Source organism: Enhydra lutris, unplaced genomic scaffold (genome assembly GCF_002288905.1).
Source record: "Enhydra lutris kenyoni isolate GAN:26980312 unplaced genomic scaffold, ASM228890v2 scaffoldscaffold8, whole genome shotgun sequence".
Taxonomy (NCBI): Eukaryota; Metazoa; Chordata; class Mammalia; order Carnivora; family Mustelidae; genus Enhydra; species Enhydra lutris.
The window spans coordinates 19,330,048-19,357,148 of NW_019154092.1; the positions used below are offsets into that span (position 1 = coordinate 19,330,048).

At 45.8% G+C, this 27,101-nt stretch overlaps 1 protein-coding gene across 1 annotated transcript in view; it reads left to right on the forward strand.

Annotated features, from left to right (window-relative positions):
• Positions 1-16,017: 16,017 nt before the first annotated feature.
• Positions 16,018-27,101, forward strand: part of LOC111142398 (tetratricopeptide repeat domain 39C) — a 102,406-nt gene continuing 91,322 nt past the window's right edge. The window contains exon 1 of the mRNA XM_022495458.1: positions 16,018-16,274. Coding sequence (XP_022351166.1) covers positions 16,108-16,274 — 167 coding nt within the window. The 5' untranslated portion in view covers positions 16,018-16,107. The remainder of the gene's footprint in view (positions 16,275-27,101) is intronic.

The following is a 27,101-nucleotide window of genomic DNA, read 5'->3' on the forward strand; positions in this document are numbered from 1 at the left end:
CATGATCTCAGGGTCATAAGATTGAGTCCCGTGTCAGGCTCCCTGCTCAGTGGGGAGTCTGCTTGAGATTCTCTCTCCCTCTATACCTCCCCCCCACTTGCATGTGCATGTTCTCTCTCTTTCAAATAAATAAATAGGGGTGCCTAGGTGGCTCAGTGGGTTAAGCCTCTGCCTTTGGCTCAGGTCATGATTCCAGGGTCCTAGGATCGAGTCCCGCATTGGGCTCTCTGCTTGGCAGGGAGCCTGCTTCCCCCTCTCTCTCTGCCTGCCTCTCTGCCTACTTGTGATCTTTCTCTCTGTCAAATAAATAAATAAAATCTTAAAAAAAAATCAAATAAATAAATCTTTAAAAAGGTTGCGGGGGACAGAGAGAGCTAGGACAGGGTGCTTGCCTACTTGCAAACTGGTCTTCCAAAAGTCATTCTCGCTTATCATACCTCTATGCTGAGAAGCAATCATGAATAGTAATCTATAATGATAATAATAACTAATATTTATGGAGCACTAATCATGCTCTAGGTTTCTCCTGCACCCTAGCTCCCTTAATTCTTATAACAACATAGAAAGGGGTTATTATGTTCTCCATCTTGTTGAAGAGGAAACTGAGGCTCAGGAGGTCTGGTTCTTTGCCCAAGGTTATAAAGCTAGGAGATGAATGAACTATTTTTCTTTCTGGAATTTCCCTTTATTTTTGTCCTTGGATGACCCAAACTCCCGTTTTTTGTTTGTTTTAGCAGACCTACTTGAACCTCACTTTAATTATTTTTTATTTTTTATTTTTTAAAGATTTTATTTATTTATTGGACAGAGAGATACAGAGAGAGCACAAATAGGCGGGGGTGGGGGCGGGGGAGCAGGCTCCTCGCTGAGCAGAGAGCCCGATGCGGGGCTCAATCCCAGGACCAGGGATCATGACCTGAGCTGAAGGCAGACGCTTAACGACTGAGCCACCCAGGCATCCGAACCTCACTTTAAAAAAAGAATATATGAATATATTTACATGGCCCTGGCTAGCCTAACTGGTCACCATTTGTGCAACAGACATCGATGCCACGCTGAGACCGTCTTTCTAATTCTCCAGAGTGGTACTGTAACCGGAACTGTGAAGTCACGCTGCTGGAGAGAGTACAGCCCTTGGGAGCCCTGAAGTCATGGTCTAACTTTTACAGGGTTAAAAGTTATTTCCAGGGGCGCCTGGGTGGCTCAGTGGATTAAAGCCTCTGCCTTCGGCTCAGGTCATGATCCCAGGGTCCTGGGATCGAGCCCCGCATCGGGCTCTCTGCTCGGCAGGGAGCCTGCTTCCTCCTCTCTCTCTCTCTCTGCCTGCCTCTCTGCCTACTTGTGATCTCTATCTGTCAAAAAAAAAAAAAAAAAAGTTATTTCCATCCTGCTATTCGGGAGCCTGTAATCAAGGGCAGAGAAGCCATGCCCTTTATTTTTTTTCATATTACTTTTTAAGATTTTATCTATTTATTTGGGAGAGAGAGCATGCATGAAAGAGAGCTGGAGGGAACATGAGCAAGGAAAGGGGAAGATGGAGAAGCACTCTTCACTGGGCACGGAGCCCGATGTAGGGCTTGATCCCAGGACCTTGGGACAATGACCTGAACCAAAGGCAGACACTTAAACGATGGAGCCACCCAGGCGCCCCAAGCCATGCCCTTTAAATACACACTTGGTGTCCTGGCCTCCATTGACACAGCTACCTTTATAAGGCTGGTCCAGGTGGAAGCTCTTCTGTGCTCCAGCTGACGTTCTGAAACCTCTCTGATGATTGCCTCAGTTCTCTGAGCAGCTTTGACATAATCGGTGTTTCATAATATGCCTGCTTTCGTTGTTCGTAATTCCTGGTTGCCTGCCATCTCATGTCTTTGAGCCTCAGCTAAGTTGACAAACAGACCCGTGGGTGTGATGAACTGGGTTCCTCTTATCCCTTCCAGGGATCTATACCCAAGGCTTCCTCCAAGGCTCCTTGACTTTGGAGAGGAAAACAAGCTCCATAGATAATAGTCTGAGGCAAAGCTTGGGTTGTGTGGAAGACTCTATCTGGGAGCAAAAGAGTGAGGGGAAGAGAGAATGGGAGCAAGTATAGGGTGATGAGTGACAACGATGGCCAAGGGCCACAAAAACCACACCCAGTGCTGAGCCAGCGGGACTCCATGGGGAAGCCAAATGGAACCACCACAGGTTGGAATCATTAGTCATCAGGGAGGAGGGGAGAAGAACTTACCTGCCAGTTCCTTCCATCTCCTGACTCATTGTTCAGAGCTGGTCCCACAGGGATTCAGCCACCCCTCAGTTCTGGGTTGTCACCTGGCTCCTCCAAGCAGCTGTGTGGCAGCCATGTTCTATGCCCCCAGCAAGGTGGCGAGGTGCTTCATGGGAGCACTGGGAAGAACCAGTGCCCCTGCAGGTCTCCTCAGTAGTACCCGGACAGCCAAGCTGCTATGGCTTCTATGCCGTAACCCTTGGCCCTCAGGCTGGGGAGGCTGTGTCTGCGGAGGGTGGCAGAGATAAGGCCACCGTGGGACGCTAGGGCTCCTCATGAACAAGATGCCAGGGCCCAAGAGACAGATGGTGCCTAGCCAGTCTGGAGAGGCAAAGAACTCCAGTCCAATACAAAAATCCTTTCCAATTCTAATGTAACATTTGAGTATCAGTTACTGTTCTTGGTTGCAAGCCACAGGAATGTACTCTGGTTTTCTTAAGCCAGAAAGGAATTTATTGGGCATACAAGAAAGAGCTTTAAGGGACTGAAGAGTGGGTCTTATAGATCAAGCATCGTCCTCAAGAGGAACCAGCCCTGTTGGCACCTTGAGTGTGGACTCTGGCTTCTAGAACCATGAGATAGTAAATTTCAGTTCTGTAAGCTACCCAGTTTGTGGTTCTTTTTTGATGGCAGCCCTAGCAAACTAATATAATGCTGGAGAGCCAAGGGAAGAAGAAAACCCTCAGGGGTCTGTTGAACTCTTTGTAGATTGCTAAATGCTTTGATGCTCATCATCCTAGTGGCAGGGCTGACTTCGTGGCAGGAGACCTGTACAGTCACACAGCGCTCTGCTCTCAGAAGCACCTGGCACTCCGTTTAATGGTCTGCTTTCACCATCTTTAAAGTCTTAATAGTTTTAAGGAGGAACCCCACGTTTTCATTTTGCACAGGGCCCTACTAATTTTGTAGCAGATCCCATCATCTGGTTATCGGAGTACAACTGTCAGGTAAACAGGGACCTTCTCAATACCTGCATTGTTTAGTGAAAAAAACTAAAGCTCAAAGAGAATGAGCAGCGGACCAAGGCCAACAGAGCTACCCAGATTTGAACAGGAATTGAGGTTTCTGATGCAGTGACCTCTGTGTTCCATCCAATTTTGAGATTCTGCAACTCTAGAACTCATCCAAAAACAGAAAATTTGGAGCTTAAACCTTGGCACGGTTGCTCTGCCTTCACTCTATGGTCTTGGCTAACACAGAACACGTGAAACCAGGCTTGGTATCTTCTCCGTGGCCCTCAATATCCCTGGCCTCCTAGTTAACTCCTAGTTAAGAAGTTCCTCTACCAGCCTCAACTGATGGTACTGTCTTTGTTTGCTGGTCATCTCTACTCTACTTTTTCTAATTTATTGATTAGATATCACATTCTGAAGAGGCAGAGTTTGATCAGTTTCAGACAGAAACTGAGGACCTCAGGCCACTCGATGGTGCCCTTGGTCAAGGACCTAGAGAAATATCTTCGAGAACCAATTGATGATCCTCTTCCTTGGCTCTAGATATTCAGCCTCTTGGTCTTCCTGAGATAAACCAACCTTTCTCATCTGTGTCCATGGAGTTTCATCATCTCTCCTGGTCTATGTTCACTCTGTCTCTCTGTCCTTATGTGACTGGTGCTTTTCCGGCAGGCCAATGAACTTGGTCCCTTGACATTCCTTTGATGTTCCTGCCTTTTCCCACAGCCCTGTTCTACTATCATTTTCTAATAGTCAATGCATTTCTTCACAGCTCTGTCCCCAGCATCACCAACATACCCTGGAGATCTTCAAGTCAGTTATATAACCAATGTCTTAAAGAAACATTGAATAAATTTGCCCTTAATGTACTCTTGGATTCCAAGCAAACATATCCTTTTCCAAATCCATAAAAATGTTTGGAAGAGGTAGAAAGAGGTTTGGATTTTTTAAAAAAATTTTCTTTACCACAAAATGGAACATCATTAGGGTAAGGTGTCCCGTAATTATATTTTGTTGTTTAGTCATCCTCTGAGGTAGACACGAGTTTATGCTGACATTTGTTTCTTTGGAAAGAACTTCTTCCCCATTCCGTGTGTGCCCGGTGGGACTGATAGGGGTGCCCTACCCCTCTGCTGCCTCCGCATATGACCTATGCTGGCCAATCAGAGTGTCCTATCTTCTAACAATTGCATCAGGAATTGCTATGTGACTCAAGCAACACCAATCAGAATCATCCGTGGCAATGGGCATGTAGAAGCTGAAGAGAGTAGGTCTCACTTCCTGTGGGAGTGAGTGAGCATGGAGACCAATGCTCATAGAAAAAAACCACAAGCAGGGAGTGGGATCTAGATTCAGAGACTACTGCTTGAGAAGATCTTTTTTGTTGGTTACTAGTTCATAGAGCCACAGAAATCGAGTAGACCAGCAGTCATTTAGAGTTATAAGGGCCAAGGGTATTAGAGAAAATGGAAATCTGGCCAATAAGGGCCTTGAATTGTTCATAACCTAGAGTGATGGCTCAAAGTGGAGAGTAGTACCAGTCCCGGGACATTTTCTTTCTTTCTCTTTTTAATGTGTGAGGATTTCTGGGTCATTATAATGTTGGGAGATGCTTTTAGTATTGGGAAGCAGGAATGCTAGACTCTTGCAATGTAGAGGACAGTCCTACCAAATGAAGAATTGTCCCTGTTACCTGCTCTCTCACTGCAGGAGAGAAAAACGCCAACCCGTAAAGAGGCGTAGAGTCCTGGTGTCCGCAAGCAAACACGTGTATCAAGCCCTCAGATACTGGAGATCCAATCTCGGGCTGCCCCTCTTCCATTCAAGCCCGTTTGACAGAATTCACAGTTTCACACACTAGGGAGTGACAAGTTCTCTGGTTCTCTGCAATTGGCTCTCATAAGTCTCTAGTCTTCTTCACATTAAATTCACATTAAATCACACTAAATTAAATTCACATTAAATTAACCCTTCGTATGAAATCAGGTGAGACTTCCATCTACCCACAAATGTGACTGTGTCATTCTCATGCCTAAATTCCTTACCAGCTCCTCATTGCCTGTGCACTCCTTCACAAGGCATGGAAAGTTCTTGTGCCCTGACTCCAACCCACTTCCCCAGCCTCAGCCCTTGACACTTCCTACACTCTAGCACAACCGCTGTGTTTGCAGATTTCAGCTGTTTCAATGTTCAAGCCAGTACACATGCCGGTCCCTTTACCAGGGATGTATTTCCTACTTCCCCTTTTCCAGATTCGGCTCATTATCATAACCCTTCCAGGAAACCATCCAGGAAGCCCCAGGTGGACTATATTGCCCCCGCTCTGTGCTCCCGTAGCACACAACATATATCTCTATCTTATGACCATTTAATGTTAGAGTATCTGTTGGTGTGTCTGTGTCATCCACTAGATTAGAAGGGTCTCAGATTCAGGGGTTGTACTTTCTTTAGTCTTGTCTTCCGCAGTATCCAGCCTACAGTGGCCGGCATGTGGCAGTCCTTGAAAAAAAAAAATCATTGAACTGAACTGGATCTTGTTATATATAGGTAAAATATTATAGTCTTTCTGACATATCTGATAATTAAGTCATCCTGGGCAACAACAAGGTTAACCTGTAAATTATGTAATGTGTCATTCTTGGAGTGAACCACTAGTATACCTGTGACCACTTGTATTGTTCCTAGATCCCGAAGACCAGGTTCCTGAGTCTCAATCTCATAGAAATGAACACTGAACTTGAAAGAAAGAAAGCAGGCAGTGCTTATTAGAGATAGCTTGTATACAAAGGAGCCAGCAAGAAAGAGGAATGTCATTCTCCGAAGAGGCAGTGTGCCAGGCTTCTAAAGGCACTTTCCTAAAGGGTGAGGGGCTGGGAACCGCCAAGCATCCTTCAGTCCCACGGTCATTATCCTGTGATCCTTACTCTTCAGTGGACACAAGACAATCACAGGATGCCTTTCTCCATGGTCGACGTGCTTTTAGGGCTTCTGGAAATTAGAAAGACTGGTACAAGCAGGCTTTAAATTGTTACTTCTAATTTTGCCCAGGCAAACATGACTCCCTGATGACTGTTATCTCTTGTTTGATCACTTTCCCAGAAGGAGGGATTTGTCTCTAAATGTATGGAAACTTTTAACCCCTGCCTCTGATGAATGGCTTTATAGAAAGGAGTATGTCCCTCTTGCTTATCCTACTGTTTCAGTATGACACATTCTATACAGGCAAATAATTCTAAAATTCGCTTCAATTACTTAATTGAACAAAGGAAAACAATAGAACTGCTATCTTAGGTGTGGAGGAATGAAAGTGTTTTTTTGTTTGTTTGTTTTTATACAAAGCAATGTTAGCTTCCTAGGCAAGTATGGTGGAGTGGGTGTGCAGAAACAGTACCATTGCTCTTAGGCAGAAGTGAGGGGGTGCCCACCAGAGGTCATTTTCTTTTCAGAGAGGTAAGGGAAGTCAGGCTGCTCCTGAGCCCAGAAAACTAGTGTTTTTTTGGTCTGGTTTTGGAAATGATGAAACCAGTCCCTGTGGTGTCTGGGCCTGCAGTTCCCTATCTGGGGATGTAATCTGTGTTCTCATTTTCTCTTTGCTGTCTCCCAGATCTCCTTGTTTTCACTGTTTCTGTCTCCGGGAAGATGGCAGGGTGAAGAGGGTGAAGAGAAGTGAAGAAATGTGTATTTTTAGCCATGACACAGCTGAATGTTCTGAGTCTTACAACCACATTTAAAAATAAACGTCAAGAGTTAGGCTTTAAGTGATCTCTTAGTGTCCACATCCTCTTTCCTCCTTAATGAAGGCCTGTCTTCTTCTGACTGGTTACCCTCTGTATCGTGTTGGTTTCAACTCCAGATATATAAATCACTAGCCAGTGGAATGCACACAGTTTTTTAAGATGTTATACAAAATCCCTTCTATTTAGAGGCCTAAATAAACACCTTTATCCTCAGTTTAATGATACAACTGTTCATAATCAACAATTTAAAAATGATTTACCATCGAAATCACATACTAGGTTATACTTTCAACTCATTTATTGATGAACTATTTCTGTAACATACACCGAGGCTAAGAAATCAGGCCATGGATACAGACATGAGCCATAGGCGCTCTGCTTTCTAGGAGTTTCCATCTTGACAGCTCTTTTTCATGGGGCTGTATGAGGTTTGCTGACATTTGACCTGCCTGGGGTTCAGAGTAAAATGTAGATCCTGGACCCCACCTCAGTTTCAATGACTCAGATCATATATGAGATCACATGTCTACCTGTCTTCAAAATACCTTCTAAAGGGAAGTGATATTCTTTCTTACTTTTAGGAAGAGATAATGGTGATCGCATAAAATTCGTAAGGGCATGTGTGTCTGTACTCTCTCAGTCAGGCCTCCAGAAAATACTAGGTTTTACTTTAACAACTAGGACTTCCTCACTACATGCAATGAGGCCTATAGTCAGTCCTCACTTCAACCCTCACTGGCTGCCTGGCGTTGGGAAAATTATCCAGCTTCTTCATATTTATGTTCACATCTGTAAACTTGGGAAAAGCCCACCTCACAGGCTTACTTGGAGAATTAAATAGAACAACATATGTAAAGTCTTAATCTAGTAGGAGACATGTATTGATGGCAATCAACGGCCATTTCTGATTTATGGGGACTCTTCAAGATGAGGGTTTATTTTTCATCATTAACTATATTTTTCTGCCTCAGGTATGTGAAATAAAGGAAGCAAACCATGAACTCCCTTCTCCCTCTGTCTTGCACCCTGTGGTTTAGAATGATTTTTTAAAATTTTATATTAACAGCTTTATTATGACTTACATACTGAAAAATTCACCATTTACAGTGTACAGTGGTTTTTAGTATATTTACAAAGTTGTGCAATCATCACCACTATATAATTTTAGAACGTTTTCAAGATGAGTTTTGCACACGCATGAGTTGTGTGCATGCGTGTGTGTGTGTGTGTTAGGGAAGCAGCTCTTTTAATAGAATCTTTTAAAGAAACTATACAATATTATACAGTGTAGCAGACATATCTCCCTTTACTTACCTTGGGAGACTACAAATACCTTCTTTTTTAAGATATTATTTTTTTCATCTTTTGAATTCCTTTTCTGGAATCGTCTTCAAAATTTTATTCCCATTTTTTAAAATATCTGCAGTTGTGATGGATCTCCTTTCGAAGATAGATGTGAAAGGGATCAAAAGTGGTGATTAGCTCCCCTTGATGACTAATGGGGGAACTCAAACTGGCTAACACTATTTGGGACTCAAAGACCAGGAACTGGCTATAAATGGGTGAGACAGCTGTTCTGGTGTGGTCCATATGCTAATTCTAAAGATGTAAAGAGTCAACAAAAGTCAACAAATTAACAGAAAAATCAGCATCTATCAGTTTATAAAGTGCACATCTTTTGTGTTCATTTAAGGAGTAAAGCCCGGAATTAAATGGATTCTGACAAACTTTGTACCAAGGTCTACAAGGGTACTTACCATACTGGGCTGTCAATGTGTATCAGGCTTCCTGTCTCATCTTCTGTAATGAGAAGGCTAGTATGTATGTCTCAGTGTTGTCAGCACTCACCCGTGTTCTGGCCCAGTGGGAACACTCAGTAAGCGCCCTTTGAGAAAACAGAGATTCGGGGCACTCAGCTCCCTGATGTCCAGAAATCTGCACAGATAGTACTTGTATGGATTACCTGTACTGCTAGAAAACTTTTTCTTCAACTAGTTCCTAAAGATAATGTGGTGAATTCAGTGGTGCTGAGTTATGGGTTGGAACACCTGGATTGCTATTGGAACCCCAGAGCACAACCCATGTGACTTATATATAAGGCATTATTTTATATTAACAATGCATCCCTCCTTGCAAAGGTAAGAACTGACTGCAAAACATGTGATACACACAGGACACAGAAGACGGATTTTTAAAAACTTCATGCCAAATATTGATTTCCTTGTCCAACCCTTCAGGGCATGTCAGAAACATATTAATGGATTATTCAACAGAGATAATTCAGATCCAAATGAAGAAGTCTAAAAACTGGATATTTTTTTCTTTTTTTTTTTTAAAGATTTTATTTATTTATTTGACAGAGAGAGAGGTCACAAGTAGGCAGAGATCACAAGTAGGCAGAGAGGCAGGCAGAGAGAGAGGGGGAAGCAGGCTCCCTGCTGAGCAGAGAGCCCAATGCAGGACTCGATCCCAGGTCCCTGAGATCATGACCTGAGCTGAAGGCAGAGGCTTAACCTACTGAGCCACCCAGGTGCCCTAAAACCTGGATATTTTTACTTTCTATGTTTTATACATTCAGAAGAAAATCTGCATGTCCTCCTCAGGCTGCATTAATAACAGCAAAAATGTATTTTTTTTACAGTAGAAATGGTTTAAATTAATCATCTCCATGTGATGCCTCTGGTTATTTGCACAGACTTTTTGTAGCTGGATATTTCAAGATAATACCATTGACAAGTAAATATATAAACAGAAGGATCAATTGGCTTTAATTTATATTAGAACACTAATTGTATGGATGCAGATAATATCTTGCCATTACAGCATGCACTATTCACTATCCACTATTTCATTTACTTGCCTCGAAGGTACTGATTGTCTTCATATTACAAATGGGAGAACTAAGCCTTAGAAGAGGTTAAGTCCAATTGCCCTAGGTCACAAAGTTGATGGTTCTGCAGAATCAGAATTATAATCTCCGATTTAGACTCCTGGCACAATCTCCATCCCCCTGTACTTCCAACTCATTCCGTTCATAGCTAACAAACAGGTGTTGAGCACCTATTACGTGCCCTAGACAGTCCTAGGAATCTGACTACACTTTAAGATCTGGAAACAAATCCACTCCGAGAAGCAAATGTCAAGGCTGCTGCTTCCACCCAAAATAGATTCACATATGTGGTTAGGTGAACAGAAAGGTATCTCTTCCTTTCTCCTTCAATCAGGGAGAAGCCTAGTGGTTAGAAGAACTGGGATATGACATTTGTTATTAGTTAACGTGGGAAAGGTTTAATAACATCTTAGCATAATAAGGCCAGGATTGTTAACAATAAGGTAAAGTTACATGGATAGAAGGAAAATAATTTTTTTAAATAAAAATGGAAATTCCAGATTGAAATTAATCATAGTGGCAAGATAATTTTGATTTCTTTTTAAAGATTCTATTTGAAGGAGAGTACTTGTGAACAGGGAGAGGGGCAGAAGGAGAGGGGGAAGCAGACTCCCCACTGAGCAGGGATACCTGATGCGGGGCTTGATCCCAGGATTCTGGGATCATGACCTGAGCCAAAGACAGATGCTTAACCCACTGAGCCACTCAGGCGCCCCAGTAAGTTTGGTTTCAGATATGCCAGGAGAAAGTCCACCAGTATACTAAATGAAACCTCTTTTTGATACCTTTCCCTGCCCTCCTCCACAGGCCCAGAGCACATTTGCTTCCCACTCCGGGGACTCAGCCAACCCAGACCTTGAAAGCAGAGACTACTTCTTCCTTTACGGAGTAGCAATCAGTGGACAGAGAAGTCACAGACGTGGACCAGAGGCTGTAAAGTGTGCAAATCATGAAAAGGTACTAAGGGAGAGGGAGACTTGATTATTTCTGCAAGGAGCAGTGAGGGCAATAGACCCAGGGAGCAGCAACTGTCAGTGAAAAACAAGGAGGTAGTTAAAGGCAGGGGATGCGGAAGGAAACATAAAGGAATGGGAAGGGAGAGAGGGAGAGAGATAAACTCTGTGAAGACCAAGAGAGGAGCTGAACTCCCACTCAAACACCTTGCAGTCCCGACGTGGGTAGGAGGCCTCACTGTCTGAGCTACCCTGGGGGGAGCTGAGCCACTGGAGGAAGGACACGATGCCTTCCCCGGCTGTGCCCCTGATCTCTACAGCAGCAGAGCAATGATCTCAACTCTAATAAATACCTGCTCCAACCTATATTATGTCCATTGGGTATTCGGTTTGGGGAAAAGCAGGTGAGAAGGCATCCAGTCTGAAGGGGATATAGCTCCTGCTTCGTGGTCCCCACTGTGGTCTATCCTGTTGGAGGCATCCACCTGCTGGAGAAACAGCCAGCTGGATTCCCTTGGGCCCACCATGTGCTCCTCTCCTCAGAGGTCAGTCCGAGGCACACCTGTGAATAGAAAAGGAAGGAGCTTGCTCTACAGTTTTACATGCCAACCCTTGCTCTGATGTGCTTTCTAATTAAAAGCCGTTAACTCAATCTTCCCTCACCTTCAGTAGAGTGACAGGGCTGAGTTTGATAGCAAAGCTAGCATACCATGAAAATGCAGTGACATTAATTTCCCGGCCCTCCCCCATTTTAGAGTTCCAGACATTCTGGGAACCTATATTTATTTCAACGGATGGTGCAGGTTTCCAGAAAGATACATCAAGGCATGGTTACCAGCATTCCTAAAAAATGTTAATATGACCTAAGCACATAAAACAAGATTTCTTAAGGTAGCATATTCTCTAAATGCATTTAAAAAACCATTCCAAACCCTCAAAACATGTTTAGGAAGACAAGAGTAGGAAATGTTGCTTGCTGTCCCTCTGACATCCATTTCCTACCTTCCTTTTCTTAGTGGACCTAGAATTTTCCAGCCAGGGGAATTGGTTCCACTTCCCAGATCTGGGACCAGGCTCTGATTGGCTTAATCCAGTCATAGCGAACCCCCTCCTTCTAACCAGATTGATTGGTTCAAGTATGAGCACCTGGGGGCACGTGGGTGGCTCCATCGGGTAGAGCCTTGTACTCTTGATTTTGGCTTAGGTCATGATCTCAGGGTCCTGGAACTGCGCCCCTTACTGGGCTCCATGCTCAGCTGGGAGTCTGCTTCTCTCCCTTCCTCTCTGGCCCGCCCCCTGCTCTCTCTCAAATTAAAAAAAAAAAAAAAAAGGCATCTGAAAGCCAATGAGATTCAATTAGGGGATTTGGGATTAAGTGTTGAAAATGTAATGTCTTGCTACTGGATGTGAAAAAGCAAGCAGGTAGCCCCGGGAAACTTCTAGCTGTTTGGGTACCAGAACAGAAGGGCCTAAGAATACACCAACCAAGCACCAAAGTGGCAGAACCCTGGGGTAGAAAGTTGGAGAAACTGGGTCCAACTCACAGTTTTGCAGCCCTGGCCCAGCCTCCTTTGGGGAAGTCCCCTTGGTGAACTAATACATTTACTTTTCTGGGCCATTTGGATCAGATTTTTTTGTTTGTTTGTTTGTTATTTGCAACCAAGATGTCTTAACTTAAAAAAATCTACCATGTAAAAAATAAGACACACCTAAAACTTTTCATAAATATTTAGACTTGGCGTTTCATTTTCACAATGAAATCTCATGAAGAACCACAAAATACTGATACATAGCACAAGAGGTATGTAGAAAGGAAATCACTTTTTCCCTCCATTTGAGAGCTTTTCTTTTCCTCTCCCTCTCCCTCCTTCTTCTTTGCTCCTTCCTCCTGCCAAAGGGAACACTGGGTAAATCCTATTAGCCTGTGGCCAAGTGCACTGAAGAGTGCCTTAGTGCTACGAAAGGGTGCTGAGAGTCTCACCATTTCAGGTGTATGGCACCCTAACGTGTTGGTAATCTAGATTTTTTCCTTCCTTTTATAAGTAATATATACCATGACCTCTTAAACAGCCATCATTATCTGCCGTTGTTATCTAGTGAAGAAAACACCGGCAGCCTTCATTCCCTGCCTACCAGGTGAAACTTGGGGAGGTGTCAATGCCATCTACAGCTGTCACAGGTCTAATTACTGGGTCATGTATTACCTCGCTTCTGGGTTTTTGAATCCTCTTTGAATCCCTCGTTGCAGAGCAAATATTTGAAAATGTCCATCCAGGGACGCCTGGGTGGCTCAGTTGGTTGGGCGGCTGCCTTCGGCTCAGGTCATGATCCCAGCGTCCTGGGATCAGGTCCCACATCGGGCTCCTTGCTCGGCGGGGAGCCTGCTTCTCCCTCTGCCTCTGCCTGCCACTCTGTCTGCCTGTGCTCATGCTCTCTCTCTCTCTCTCTCTCTCTGACAAATAAATAAATAAAATCTTTAAAAAAAAAAAAAGAAAGAAAATGTCCATCCAAGATGCTGCTGCTAATCTAATGGTGGCATTTGGCTAGATCCAATTCAGCACATATCTGGTGTAAATTACATGGCAGAGTCAGCCTCTATCCATATCGCCTATTATGGGGTGCTGGGCAAGTGCACTGGATCTTGCCCCAAGTGCTCAACAGCTAAATTTCACTAAGTCTGTGTAAGCATTTGTGCTAGGTTTCTGAGACAGATTGCTTTGATTTTGCTTATCTCTCCCCCCGCCCATTCTGAGCGGCAGGGTCCCAGATCCAACTTGTTAATACCCATGGGGCCATCAATTCCTTGACTCCCCTTGTCAGAGACATGGAGAACTGGGCTTGGCTGCCTTCTCCAGGTGTGTGGGGGGAGGTGAGGTACAGGCTCTGTGCTAGGTTTGGTATTGCCCTCTTGGCTTCTCTCCCTTGTTGACCAGATTGTTTCAGGATTATGGGGTAGATGGTTCCACAGATCCAAAGTTCAGAAAGCTTATATACTGGGCGTGTTGTCAGCACTGGCAATGTGTGACCAGGGAACACTTTCTGGCAAGAGTCCCATGGCCAGTACAGTACCTAAAAGACACAGACACATAAATTTGTTAAAGAACACAAGGACACCTCTGTCACTCAGGATCTGGCACTTGGGGCTGGCTTCAGGGAATTTAGAACCCTGAACACCCATTCTCACGATGAACATTGTTCAGACCCGAAGGCAATGAGGCTTACCTCTTGCTCAATATCTGAAAAACAAAGGTTACAGCCTATGAATGCCATGTAGATCTGTGGCACTGCTGATACTGGAATCTTTTTTATTTATTATTAGTATGTTTGAATCTAACACTATTTTACATCCAAGAGTACTTGGATAAAAAACCTGAAAAACCTCTCAGGTCCTCTCAGATCACATGAATGCAGTGATTCATGTGGTATTGTTTCTGAGAGGTGAGAATCACCCCTTTTCTTGCTTCTTTTGATGTTCTAATTTGTGGCTCCAGATGTACTCGAGAATTAGCATGGTGTTCTGACAAATGACTGCTAAGGAATGACAGCAATTCACATTACTCTTAAATATATGAATGTTGGAAATACTACATGGGTTTAGATATTCTTGTAAGGGATGGTACAAATCACACAATGAGTGATAGCAACTTGTATGATGAAATAAAATTATTTTTGAAGTATTTTCTGTGCTAATTTATCATATGGACCTCGTTATAATGCTGTATGTGAACGGGTGAATCTCTAAACCAAAACAGCTTTTTAATTTTTTTTTAAAGATTTTATTTATTCATTTGACAGACAGAGATCACAAGTAGGCAGAGAGGCAGGCAGAGAGAGAGAGAGGGGGAAGCAGGCTCCCTGCCGAGCAGAGAGCCCGACGCGGAGCTCGATCCCAGAACCCTGGGATCATGACCTGAGCCGAAGGCAAAGGCTTCAACCCACTGAGCCACCCAGGCGCCCCGCTTTTTAATTTTTAAAAACAGTTTCAGTTCTAAGTGCTTCAGCCGAGCCATTTCTCCAAACCGAAATTCAAAAACCACACTCTAAGAACGACAGTGACTTCCGAAAGGTGGTCTGATCTGACATTAGTCTTGATTGTCACAACGGATTTAGTGATTTTGCTAAAATAAAGGTGAAAAATATAAATTTATGGAAAAACAAAAATCACTTGTGAATTGTCTCCATAGTGTTACCCACGCAGACATTACCAGCCCATCATTAGAACAGTCAGACATATGCAACAATGACTGAGTTCGGTCATCTTTGACATTTTCCTTATACTTGGTCTTATGATAAACCATAGCTTTATACTTATTTTCCTGTTTCATTGGCATGAAAGTGTAATTGTCAGGGTAATAAAAGAAAACACTTGAAGAGCTTAATTTATAAACTTTAAATATTTAGGTGTATGTCACATTGGCCTCCATTTGTCCTCTTGCCCCATGGGGCAAAAATGTTGGTGGCGGCCGGAAAGGGTGCGTACCAGGATCCCGGATTCTCTCTGATCCAATTCCTCCGCGCAGGGCTCCCGCAGCTGTCCCGCAGGTGCCCTCGGGCCCCGCCCCCTCCTCCCACCTCCTCGGGGATTGGCTATCTTGGGCTTGGGGGGTCGGCCCCAAGGTCGGGATAACGTTCGAGTTTCAGGCGTTGCCTGCCAGGGTATCGTGCGGCCAGGTGGTCTCTGGGTTTCAGGCGTTGCCTGCCAGGGTATCGTGCGGCCAGGTGGTCTCCAGCCGCGCGCTCTCGCTGCGCCCCGGGTGGCGTTCTCTGTCCCCCTTTCAAGCCCGCTTGTTTCTACGCTGACCCCCGGGTTCGGCTCTTTCGGAGGAAAGAGTCCGGGCCTCGGTGCCTCGCGAGTGTCCGAGCAGGCTCGGCGCGCCGGCCCAGGGCGGCGGGGTGGGGATCCGGGCCGGGGTTGGGGGGGGGGGGGGCGGCGGCTTCAGGCAGCAGGGGCGGCGGCCGCTCGGGCCCCGGCTCGTCGGGGTGAGAGACACCCGGAAACGGATTCCACTTGGGTGCCCGCGCGAAGGGGGCGTCTCGGAGGGAGCGGGAGGAGCAGGCGGGCGGGCGGCTGCTGAGTAATCCCCGCCGCGGCGGGAGGTGGCGGCCTGGGCGCTCACGTCCCCCACCGCGCTGCAGCCCGCCCGGCTCCACCCCCAGCCCGGCCCGCCCCTGCCCGCCCAGCCCCTCCCCCGCCCCGCTCTGCTGCGCGCGGCTCCCGGCAGGTAGAGCCGGGCTCCGGACGCGCGGGGGCCGCAGCAGCTGCCGCCCCACCTCGCCTCGGCCCTGCGCACAGTCTCGCGCGCCCATGGCGGGCTCGGAGCAGCAGCGGCCGCGGCAGCAGGACGACGGAGAAGCGGCGGCGGCGGCGGCGGCGGCGGCGCCACTGCAGGACGCGGAGCTGGCCCTGGCTGGCATCAACATGCTGCTCAACAACGGCTTCAGGGAGTCGGACCAGCTTTTCAAACAATACAGGTGATCGACGCGCCCTGCCTCCCCCGCCCCGGCCACGCGCCCCTCCGGGCCGGCTCACGCGCCGCGGTCTGCCGCGGGCCCCAGCAGCCTCCTCCCCCTCCCGTCGGTCCCTAATCCCTGGCCCCTGTGCCCAGGTCGCCTCCCTCGGCCTGCGCTGCAGCCGGCGTTTCTGCGCCTTTGTCACATCGCCCCCTTCCAGCCCCGTGCCGTTGTCCTTTGGCTCCGCGGGACCCCGCTACCCGTACCTCCCCGCGGTCTCCCCTCACTTTTTCGCCCCCTAAGAGGGGCGCCCAGTGCTTGTCTGCTTCTCTCTCACCGGTCCGGAGCCCGTTGGTTTTGGGGACCTGGGACCGGATGCGATGGGAGGCAGCTGGAAGCCTCAGACTCGGAGTGCTGTGCCCAAGCAGCCTTTGTGACACGGAGCACACCAGCTGCATCGTGCCCGTTTCTTGTGCCTCGCATTACTTTGCATCGTTGTGCATTCCAAACGTTTTTCTTGTTTGAAAACACATGCGTAATTGCCTGGTAGTGCTGGAATGAAACAGAAAACTCAGCCGACCGAACTCGGCTTGCTCACCTCTCTCTCGGCCTGTCTTCTAGAACTCAGTCCTCCAAATGAGTTCCTAATGCCTTTCGAGCGAGTGGACGTACATGGACCTCTCTAACTTGAAGAAAATGGAGGGACTGTAAATATATGTAAGGGGGGAAGGAGGAACACGTGTGCTCAGCTAATTGCTTTTTAAAAATGCGTCTTTAAAAAAAAATGAATCGAAAGAACTGAAACCTGGTTAACGTTCTTCTGTGAGTGGGAGGAGCCTTCAGTTTCACTGGGGACCAGAAGCATCTGCTTTCTGGTTTAGGAAACGGAGTTTGTGATTTGTCCTTCCAGTGGTGAGGCGTCTCCAGGGTGTTGATGAGCAACTTCCCTGTAGGTGGCTAAGGGACACATGCTTCACACTTTTTCAGACCTGGGTGGTTTGGTAGGAATGGAGGGACCGTTGTGCATCTGTGATCTAGAGCCACAGTCTGTAAGGAAATGAGAGGGATGGGGGAGGTAGAGACGCCTGACTTACTCTGACTTCAAAGATTGCTGGTTCTATGGTTGGAGCTTTCGCTTTTCAGTGGCAAAACGATATCTCGGAACTATGAACTCTTCACTATAGACAGTTGACTCTTAAATCAGTTTGTTAAAAAAAAAATCACAAAAACTGAAAGTGGAAACATCTTAGCTTTACTCAGTCCACTTTGTTTTTAAAGGCTACCAAGCTGATTTCAGTCTGAGAATGTACCTCATGAAGCAAAGCAGACATGAGTGTTTGGTACAGTGCTAATTTATTATTATTATTAATTTATTTAAAAATATTTTATTTATTTATTTATTTGACAGATCACAAGTAGGCAGAGAGGCAGGCAGAGAGAGAGAGGAGGAAGCAGGCTTCTTGCTGAGCAGAGAGCCCGATGCGGGGCTTGATCCCAGAACCCTGGGATCATGACCTGAGCCGAAGGCAGAGGCTTTAACTCACTGAGCCACCCAGGTGCCCCATTATTATTATTTTAGATTACTAGTTTGTGTTGTATGAGAGAAGACTGGAGAAAGCCTGAGTCAAATTTACTCTTTAGTTGCTGATCAAAATACAGTGCTTGTCTATTTCAATACTTCTTGCTTTTGAATTGCTATATTACTTAACATTTTTTTCTAAACTGCTTTCATGTACTTAAATAGTACCTTGTGATTTCTGTATATTGAAAGCCTGAAATAAGGCAAAAATACTGTTATCTAGGCAATCATATGTGCTGTTAAAAGCGGGCAGATTATGAGTGATAGGAGAATGATGTTTTCACAGAAACAGATTTACCTAAAAGGAGTTTCTCTGTGGGTGAGTATGTTGAGGGTAGAGGAGGGGGAGGTGTCCAGGGAGGATTTATAGTATAGACAGGAGCTGTCTATGTGTGTGTGTGTGTTTTAAAGATTCATTTTGTTTTAGAGCGGACAGGCAGGGTTCGGAAGGGCAGAGGGAGAAGGAGAGAAGCAGACTCCCCACTGAGCCAGGGCACCCAAGTTCCACGACCCTGAGATCACAGCCTGAGCTGAAATCAAGAGTTTGCCACTCAACTGGCTGAGCACCCCCAGGTGCCCCTACTTGTGTTTTGAAAATAAAAAATGAAATAAACTATTGTAGTATCCGTTTTCTGCCTGGCACAGTGCTGGCATATTATCACTTTTATTCTCACTGTTCTGGTGACAACAAAAGGATGAGCTGTATTATACAATTTTATCATGAGGGGCTTGAATCTCCGTGTTTAGCATGGACCAGGACACAGGTCTAGCCGTTCTAAGTCAGGGCTGTTTTCATTATCTCATTCTGCTTGTCTCACTAAAATTATTATACAGTTGACCCTTGACCAACATGGGTTTGAACAGCATGGATTTACTTTCATGTGGATTTTTTTAATAGTACTGTAAATGTATTTTTGCTTCCTTGTGATTTTTTTTTAAAGAATTTATTTAATTCTTTATTAAGAAATTAATAAAATTAAGGGAGAGCACAAACAGGGCGAACAGCAGGCAAAGAAGCAGGTTCCCCACTGAACAAAGAGCCCGACGTGGGGCTTGATCCCAGGACCCTGGGATCGCGAACTGAGCCGAAGGCAGATGCTTAACTGATTGAGCCACCCAGGGTTCTCTTCCTTGTGATTTTCTTAACAAATTTTCCTCTAGTTTACTTTATTATAGGAATATAGTATGTAATACAATAAAATATTTTCGGTAAGGCTTCTGGTCAACAGTTGGCCGCTAGTAGTTAAGTTTTTGGGGAGTCAAAAGTTGCTGTGGTTGGTGCCCCTGACCCCCACACTGTTCAAGGATCAACTGTATTTTAGGATTTGCTTTCTGACCTTATTTTCCAGTAATTCAGACTTTCTTAAGGGGGAGAAGTGGTAGCATTATGCCATGAGCTCTTCCTTGATCCATCTAATTTGTTTGTGATGTGGGATGGCCTGGCATTCTTGCCACCTCCCAAGTGTGCTGCCGATCCGGATGTATTTTGGCAGACATGGTTGTGTAGAGGTGTGGCTGTGGACCAGGATCCTGTAACCAGGCTTACAATCGTAGTTTTGCTACTTTTTGTGGCTGCTGACTTTGGTTACTCAAAATTTGCTTCCTCACTTATAAAATGGGAGTAGCGTACATCTTAATGTGGTTGTTAGGATTAAAAGAAAGACTCCGTGGTAGCTGGCACGACGTAAACCCTCTGTAAACGCTAGCTAGCTGTATACATGATGCCTTCCCCACTATTGTGCTTGCTTCTTGATGGCATAGTTTGAGCAGAAGGGAGAAACATCCTGTGTGCAGGTAGCTTTTATATTTAAGGTTAACCTCACATAGAGCGTATGAAAGATTTAGATCCTGTTCTGTACTGGGAAAAGTGTCTTGTGTTCCAGAGTTGAATGGCTTGCTGGAAAAGTTAGTGACTTTATTATAAGTATTCTAGGAACACTTCTCTGCTCTGTTTACAGAAGAGAAAGCTGTTTGGTTTTCTCCTTTCTTGGGATTGTTTTGTCACAGAAGACCATCCTTTCCCTAGGAGTAAACCTTCCAGAAGCTTATCCTCCTGGTTTAACAGTATAAACCTATTTTGCATCTCGTGTAACAATAACATTTGTATTAAAGCAAGAAGGTCATTTTCTCATGCCCCCTCACTAGCCTGATAAAAGTTTCATCAACAGCTATGGAATGAGGAGAAATGGTTACTTTATAGAAACCTATTATGAAGGACATTCTGAATTAATGAAAAGCCTGGATTGTGTCTTTTAGATACCCGACATATAGGAATTAGAAATATATGCACAGCAGAGTCTTTCTTTTGAGCTGTAAGAGGCTCCTTAGTTGGGATTTCAGAATATAACTGTCCCTTCTATTGTGTACTGCAGTAATAATGTAACAAGGTGCCCTATTGTTGGTGCTGAGACCCCATCATGCACTTGGGGATGTGTTTCCAGAGGTCGAGACAGATGCATGCTGCCGTGGGGCCTTTCTGCTTTGAGCCTAAGGTCACAACTTGGTACCTTCATGATACTGACTGCCTGAAATCAAATTCCTGTCGTTGGTCTTTGGGCTTAGTGATCTAAAGCAGCAGCGCTCACTCCCCCTCTGCCCCCAGCCCCCAAATGATGTTCCACGACTGCGACAGAGACTCAGAGCTTTAGGTACTCGGACACACAATAAAATAGGGGATCATTACGTGCACAAGGAACAGGCCCTGGATTTCAGGTGCTGTGGTGTAGGTACAATTGGCAGGGGTGTGGGGAACAGGAGATGTTCCCTGGGTCCCGCTGTGACCTGTAGGAGTGGAGAGCAGGAGGACTAACTCAGCAGGAAGGAAACTTTTGTGGAGGAAATGCTGTCTGGGCATCACGATAGGGGAGGAGTTGGGAGGAGTTTGTGGCAGGTGGAAGTGAAGTCCAGGAAACCTTGGAAAACCCACATGGAGCTGTGAAATGGGTGAACGCTGCAAACCAGTCGGTGTGATTACATTGTCCTGTTGGATGGCTGGTTCCACACTTGGCATTGTCTCGGATCGCTGGTCGGTCCATGTTTCCTGAGAGCTCTGGTTTCTGGGGTTATTTTGCTGCTGGTCATCCTGTCAGCTCATGTTGTGTTACCGCCGTGTTCCTCCCATGGTGTTCCTCACCGTGGCCCTCATGTCCGTAATTAACTCTTGGTGCCTTTTTCTCTTTTTGACTTGCAATATTTTTAATTGGAGAACTAGTGGGAGAGGGGAAGCACATTGAGCTGGAAGACCGGAGACTTCCGGAGCTCCTGCCCAAACTGAAATATGTCGTCCTTCTTTCCCAGGCTGGACGTTTATCTCCCTCCTCTCCCTGGTGCTGCCATCATCTCCTCCTGCTTTAACTCCTGGTGTTCTTTCTGACCTTACAACACAGGCCGTTCTTCCCCTGCCAACACTACCACCAATTTCTGGCTGTAGGTGTTATTAAAAAGTCATATTAAAAAATCACAGTCCGCTTAAACAGGAAGCCTGTAGTGGCTCTAAAGCATGTTCATTGAGGATAAATATCCATAAATAAATATGGATTTGCTATAGAATTGGTAGTTGGTATTATATGGGTTATGTTTTTCTTAAACATTTTAAATTTTAAAGATGGCCAAAATTTATTAAAAGGCAAGAAAAATTCATGGTTGGTAATATGTTTATGTTTAAAATGAAAGTGTGGATCCTAAATCCTTTAATACAATTAATGCTTATATGACAAAGCCTTATGACCTGCGTCTCATTTGTGAGCATGTCGATTACAGAGCCGGTCTTGTCATAGAGCTGGCTCAGTATAATCCAGGGATTGCCGGCAGTGGCCTCCGGGCCAGATCTGGCCGGCTGTTTTTGTAAGTAAAGTTTTAATGGGACACAGTCACTTGATTTTGTCTTTTCTGTGGCTGTTGTGCAATACAGCAACAGTAATGAATAGCTGTGACAGACCATGTAGCCTACAGAACCTAAAATATTTACTCTCTGGTCCTTTGCAGAAAAAAAATCATTGACCCCTGATACAAACCAGAGTTCTGGCTGGAAAAACTCAAAAGGCCTGTGTAAGAGACCTGGACCAATAGGTACCTGAGCCTCTTTGCCCAAAGCTGTGGCAGGTGCTTTAGAGGATGGGAAGAGCTTGTAGGCCGCCTGTCTTTTCTGCATGTCTGGCTGTTCCTACATAGCAGCATGTTTGTGTCTTGCTGCTGGAATTTCTGGAGAGTCCATTGGTGCAGAAATGGAAGAAAAGGAGAAGCAATGAAAAGCAGAAATGAGGGGCGCCTGGGTGGCTCAGTGGGTTAAGCCGCTGCCTTCGGCTCAGGTCGTGATCTCGGAGTCCTGGGATCGAGCCCCGCATCGGGCTCTCTGCTCTCTAGGGGAGCCTGCTTCCTCCTCTCTCTCTGCCTGCTTCCTCCTCTCTCTCTGCCTGCTTGTGATCTCTCTGTCAAAAAAAAAAAAAAAAAAAAAATTTTTTAAAAAAAAAAAAAAAAAGAAAAGCAGAAATGATGTAAGGGAACTGGTAGGAAAGACAGGAAGCTCCTCTGTTGCCTTTTTGCATTCTTCTCAACTTAGGGCTGTGTGTGTTTTTAAAAAAAAGCTCATATTTTTCCCCCCTAATCATTGCGCTTTCTGGAAAAGTCCTGATTAAATATTCATTAAAGATTCATTTTGTTTAATTGGGATCCTTTTAAAAATGCAACTGCCTGTAGACTAATTGGAGAGTTTATGTATAGGAAATTAACAGGAAAAATGAGTATGTATACTGCAGGGTGTATGTGTGTGTGTGTGTGTGTGCATGCACACGTGCAACCACAAGCCCACAAAGTTAGAGATATGAACACTTAGAAGAATCTGTGTGCTCTAGGTCCCGCATGCTGCATTAACAGGTAGTTCTGGGAGATTCGTCCCTACCCTAGTTAGAGGACTTGTACTGAGTGAAATGAAGTTTGGGTGGAGGTAAGAAGGCATAAAGGAAGAGAGCATGAATACTGAAGCGTAGAACACTTCCTGTTCTAGTTACATGAAACCACTTGGAGATCCCCAAACACATCATCATATTTCAGAGGCGTAGGCCTTTTTGCTCAGGCTCTTGTAGGCCCATTTTTTTGTACCCTGGGCTCCTTGCCATGGTCACTGTCCTTCCCCAGCAAAAAACAGTGGGACTTTCAAAAGGCTAACTCTGAGAAGGGCTTGAGAAGTATAAAGGACATACAGAAAGTTGACGGCTGTGTAGCAAAGAATTTTCCTGTTATTTCAAAATTGCCTCATGCCAGGGCTGTGGTTGGGTGGGGGCGGGGGGACCCAACTCTGCCTTATACCTTTTCCACCACTGACTCTGTTTCCCGAATTCTTAGTGTGCTGTGCAGCCAGTACATAGGTCCAATTTGGGATTGAATTGCCTTTGTGGGCAAACCTGGGTACATAGTCACCACTGAAAGCCTTTTTATTATGGGAGAAATGCATCCTGGTTTTTGAGTGACTTTGCCTGCATGGTGCGTTTTATTTTTTTATTTTTTTATGTAATTGACATAGATGTTAGTTTCAGGTGTGCAACATAAATTATTTGTATCTATTGTGAAATAATCACTACAGTGAGTCTAGTTGACATCCCTCACCATACATAGTTACAAAAACATATTTTTGTATAAAACTATCCATAAATTTGCTGCCACAGAAGAGAAAGTCCTGACTTCCTGGCATCTGATTTGGGGATTGAAATAGGGGCTTTTTGTTTGTTTTGTGTGTAAAGGTGGTTGATGATTTGCTGTCTCAGTCCTTTTCCTCATCTGGGGTTGCTTTCTCTATCTCCTCCTTCTTGCTCGAGGATTTCAGAACACAAGAAATATATATATATATACAACAGGTAGTTACTCCTGTCTTACAGGAAGGTGATCCGTTATTACGGAGAAAACCCCTACACAGCGTCTGCCATGTGTGGGACACCCAAGGTAGAAGCAGGTCCTTCAAGGTGCTATTGCTTACTTAACTATCTTTCAGTGTACCTTTCAGTGTACCTCAGAAACAGTCACTTTTTCACTTAGTCTTGTCCACAGCTGTAATAGCTGTGAGATCACTGGCTTTGGTAGCTGGCTTTCCCTAATACACATCCAAGTAAGCCCCTCGAGGTAAACAGTAGTTGGTGCTTCCCGGATGCCAGGCCGCGTGCCAGCGCTCCTGGGACTTGAATCTTTATTTTATCCTGCTGCAGCTCTGTGACAGGGTGCTCTTGTTATCTCCCTCTCACGGGGTCGGGGGAGGCACCTGTTGAACGACCTGTCCAAGGTCACACGGGGAAATGGAATTGCGGGGTGCGACCCGAGACCATCAGACTCCAGAGTCTGTGTGTTTCCCCACTACAATATACCGTCGTTCTTCGGTAACTTCTACAATGTGAGCGGTTGACCTGTGTGCTGCTAAAGCCATTTTGGGGGTGGGAGGACAGCAATATGCAGACCACACCCTCAAGCCCAGAGGCCACCCGATGAGCCACCGGGGAGTCTGTGTCCAGAGAATGAGATTCCGAGAGCTTTTGGCACTTTGTGGCTCTGAGTCTTCTATAGGATAAGGGTCCCGGCTTGGCATAGGATGTCTGTGGTCTGACCTGTCTGCCTCCCCGACTCCTCCTTTGTCCCCTCCCCACCATTATGCTGGGGTATTTTGTATAAGCTGACTTGTTCTGACTGATCCAAGGTGGTAGGAGACCTCAGTGGCCCTGCAGGCTCTTTCTGTCTCTTTCTCCAGCACTGGTGAAGTCTGCACAGTGTTTCCACGGTCGCCTGTCCTTATGCGCGAGCTGAGATTGTAGAGATGGGTGCACATCCCAGTCTGAGGTTCCTGGCCTTTCAGAGGTCGCTGGAGTAATGTGAAGTCCAGGAGGTCTTAGGGGCATATCAGCACCCCTTTATTTGCCAGTCAGCAAGTATAGCCCAGGGGCAGTGCCCTTTAGGAGCTCAGAAAACTTGATTATTCATCCTCGCTCCCACCCTGATATCCCTTGACCCTGTGGAGGTGCTCCGGCATGCCCCCTGAGTTGACACTCTGCATCTCAGAACCAGGTCACAGAACACCCGTCTGGCCTTCCAGCCTCTTGCCTTCGGTGCATCCGGGCTGCCCAGTGCTTAGTGTGGGCGCAGTGGGGAGCAGAGCTGCCGCTGAGCACACACTCGTCCTGGCAGGGGCAATCAAAGGGAATGCGGAGGGCTCTGATGAAGTCTGCTGATTCTGAAGTGACCCCAGGTGTCAGCTGTGCTCGGCCAAGCAGCGGCAGCTCTGGGGATCGTGGTCCTTGGCGTGCCCTGTCCCCTGCTCAGTGTCATGTGTGCTTGAGAGTAGGCCTAGTCTAACTGGCCAGTCTTTGTGGTGGTTTATCAGTCGCCCGCAACGCTCTGGGCTACCCCTGGGTGGTGGTGGCATGCCATGTTCTGGTGTTATTTGCCTCTATGGCATGAGAAGGCAGAACTCCAGCTTCCCGACCCCAAAATCCCTGTCCTGAATTTCAGGAAGAACTGTCTTTGGAAGAACTTGGTGGCTGGGAAGGGAAACGTTCTAGAGCAGGGGCTCTCAACTGTATCAGATCTAATGCCTTCTTTTTATAAGAACTGTGTTGTAATTCCCCTCCTATGATCCTAAAATAAAATTGACAGGTGACCTGTTCACACAATGTCTAAAGGTCCATATTATAAAGGAGAAGTATAAAAAGCATAAACTACATATGTTTCAAAATGCTCACTATTCCTTCATCAGATGATGAAGTGAGTGCTGGCACCTGTTTGTAATGAATACATTTGGATTTAAGAAAAGTTCAGAAGCCATTCCATAGTAGAAAAATGAGAGGGGCGCCTGGGTGGCTCAGTTGTTAAGAGTCTGCCTTTGGCTCAGGTCATGATCCCAGGTCCTCGGATCGAGCCCCGCATTGGGCTCCCTGCTCCTTGGGAAGCCCGCTTCTCTCTCTTCCATTCCCCCTGCTTATGTTTCCTCTCTCACTCTCTTTCTCTGTCAAATAATAAATAAATTCAAATCTTAAAAAACAAAAGAAAAAGAAAAATGAGAGAGCAGGTAAAATTTGAAATCAAAGAAGTAATAGACCAGACTTCTCTGTATATGTTAAGAGAAAGTGGGGAAAATACCTTAATTGAAGCTGGGATAATACGCCAAGGCCAAACACTGTTGAAGTCGAGCAAATGAGGAAGGGTGACATTTTTGCAATGAGCCAGGCTGCCTGTGTCAGGGTAACATCTGAATAATTAGTTTCCTGCATTAGGACATGGGATGTGTGCTGACAATGTGTCTTAGAAAATAGGTCTCCCGTCTTTAAATCCCTCGCCAAGTCAAGTACTTTGAAGACCAAGACCTTTAACAGAAGTCCAGGATTAGAAGATGAATTTAAAAAGCTTACAGGGAAGTTGGGGTGGGGGTGATGGGCTTCCCCTGAGGACTGTATTAGAGTAGGATGGAAAAATAAGGATAAAACCCCAAATCATTTATGTAGTCTTTGCGGTAAATCTCAGTGTGTGACAGATTTTTTTTTTTAAAGATTTTATTTATTTATTGGACAGAGATCACAAGTAGGTAGAGAGGCAGGCGGGGGTGGGGGGGGAAGCAGGCTCCTTGCTGAGCAGGGAGCCCGATGTGGGACTCGATCCCAGGACCCTGAGATCATGACCTGAGCTGAAGGCAGAGGCTTTAACCCACTGAGCCACCCAGGCACCTGTGTGACAGATTCTTAATACAGGATGGGAAAAATGAAATATATTGACAAAAATATTTGGTATCCAGGATTTCCTGGCTCTTCAGAACTGCTCGGCTTTCAGGACGCTTACAGGAGTGCTCAGCATCTCTGCTCTGTTTTGGCCCGTGGTAGCCACACACTCAGGCTGGGGTAGCTGTCGCCGGCTGGCAACCCCAGGGCCACACATGGTGCTTCTGCTGGTGACATAATTCTCTAAAATTGTGACCGAATCTCCTATTTAAACCGTGCCGCATGACTTTGTACTTCTTGTGCCCATGGAAGTAGGGTTCAGGAGTTGTGCGGGACATGGCACCCTGTGTGGGCCTCTCCCATGTTTCCGGCTGCCTCACATCCACCGCCCCTTGCGCTCTTGTCATTGCCACAGCCCCAGATGGCCCCATGGATTTCCAAAACCCCTCTGTGGAGAGGCGCTGAGCTGCGGCGGCTGAGGCGGCTGAGGCTTGAGACGAAGTTTGGGCTCTGCTATTGGCATCCTGAGGCTGCAGGGAGCAGTGCAGGGGTGAGGTCTCTCCGCTGACAGCCGAAGAGGGGCTG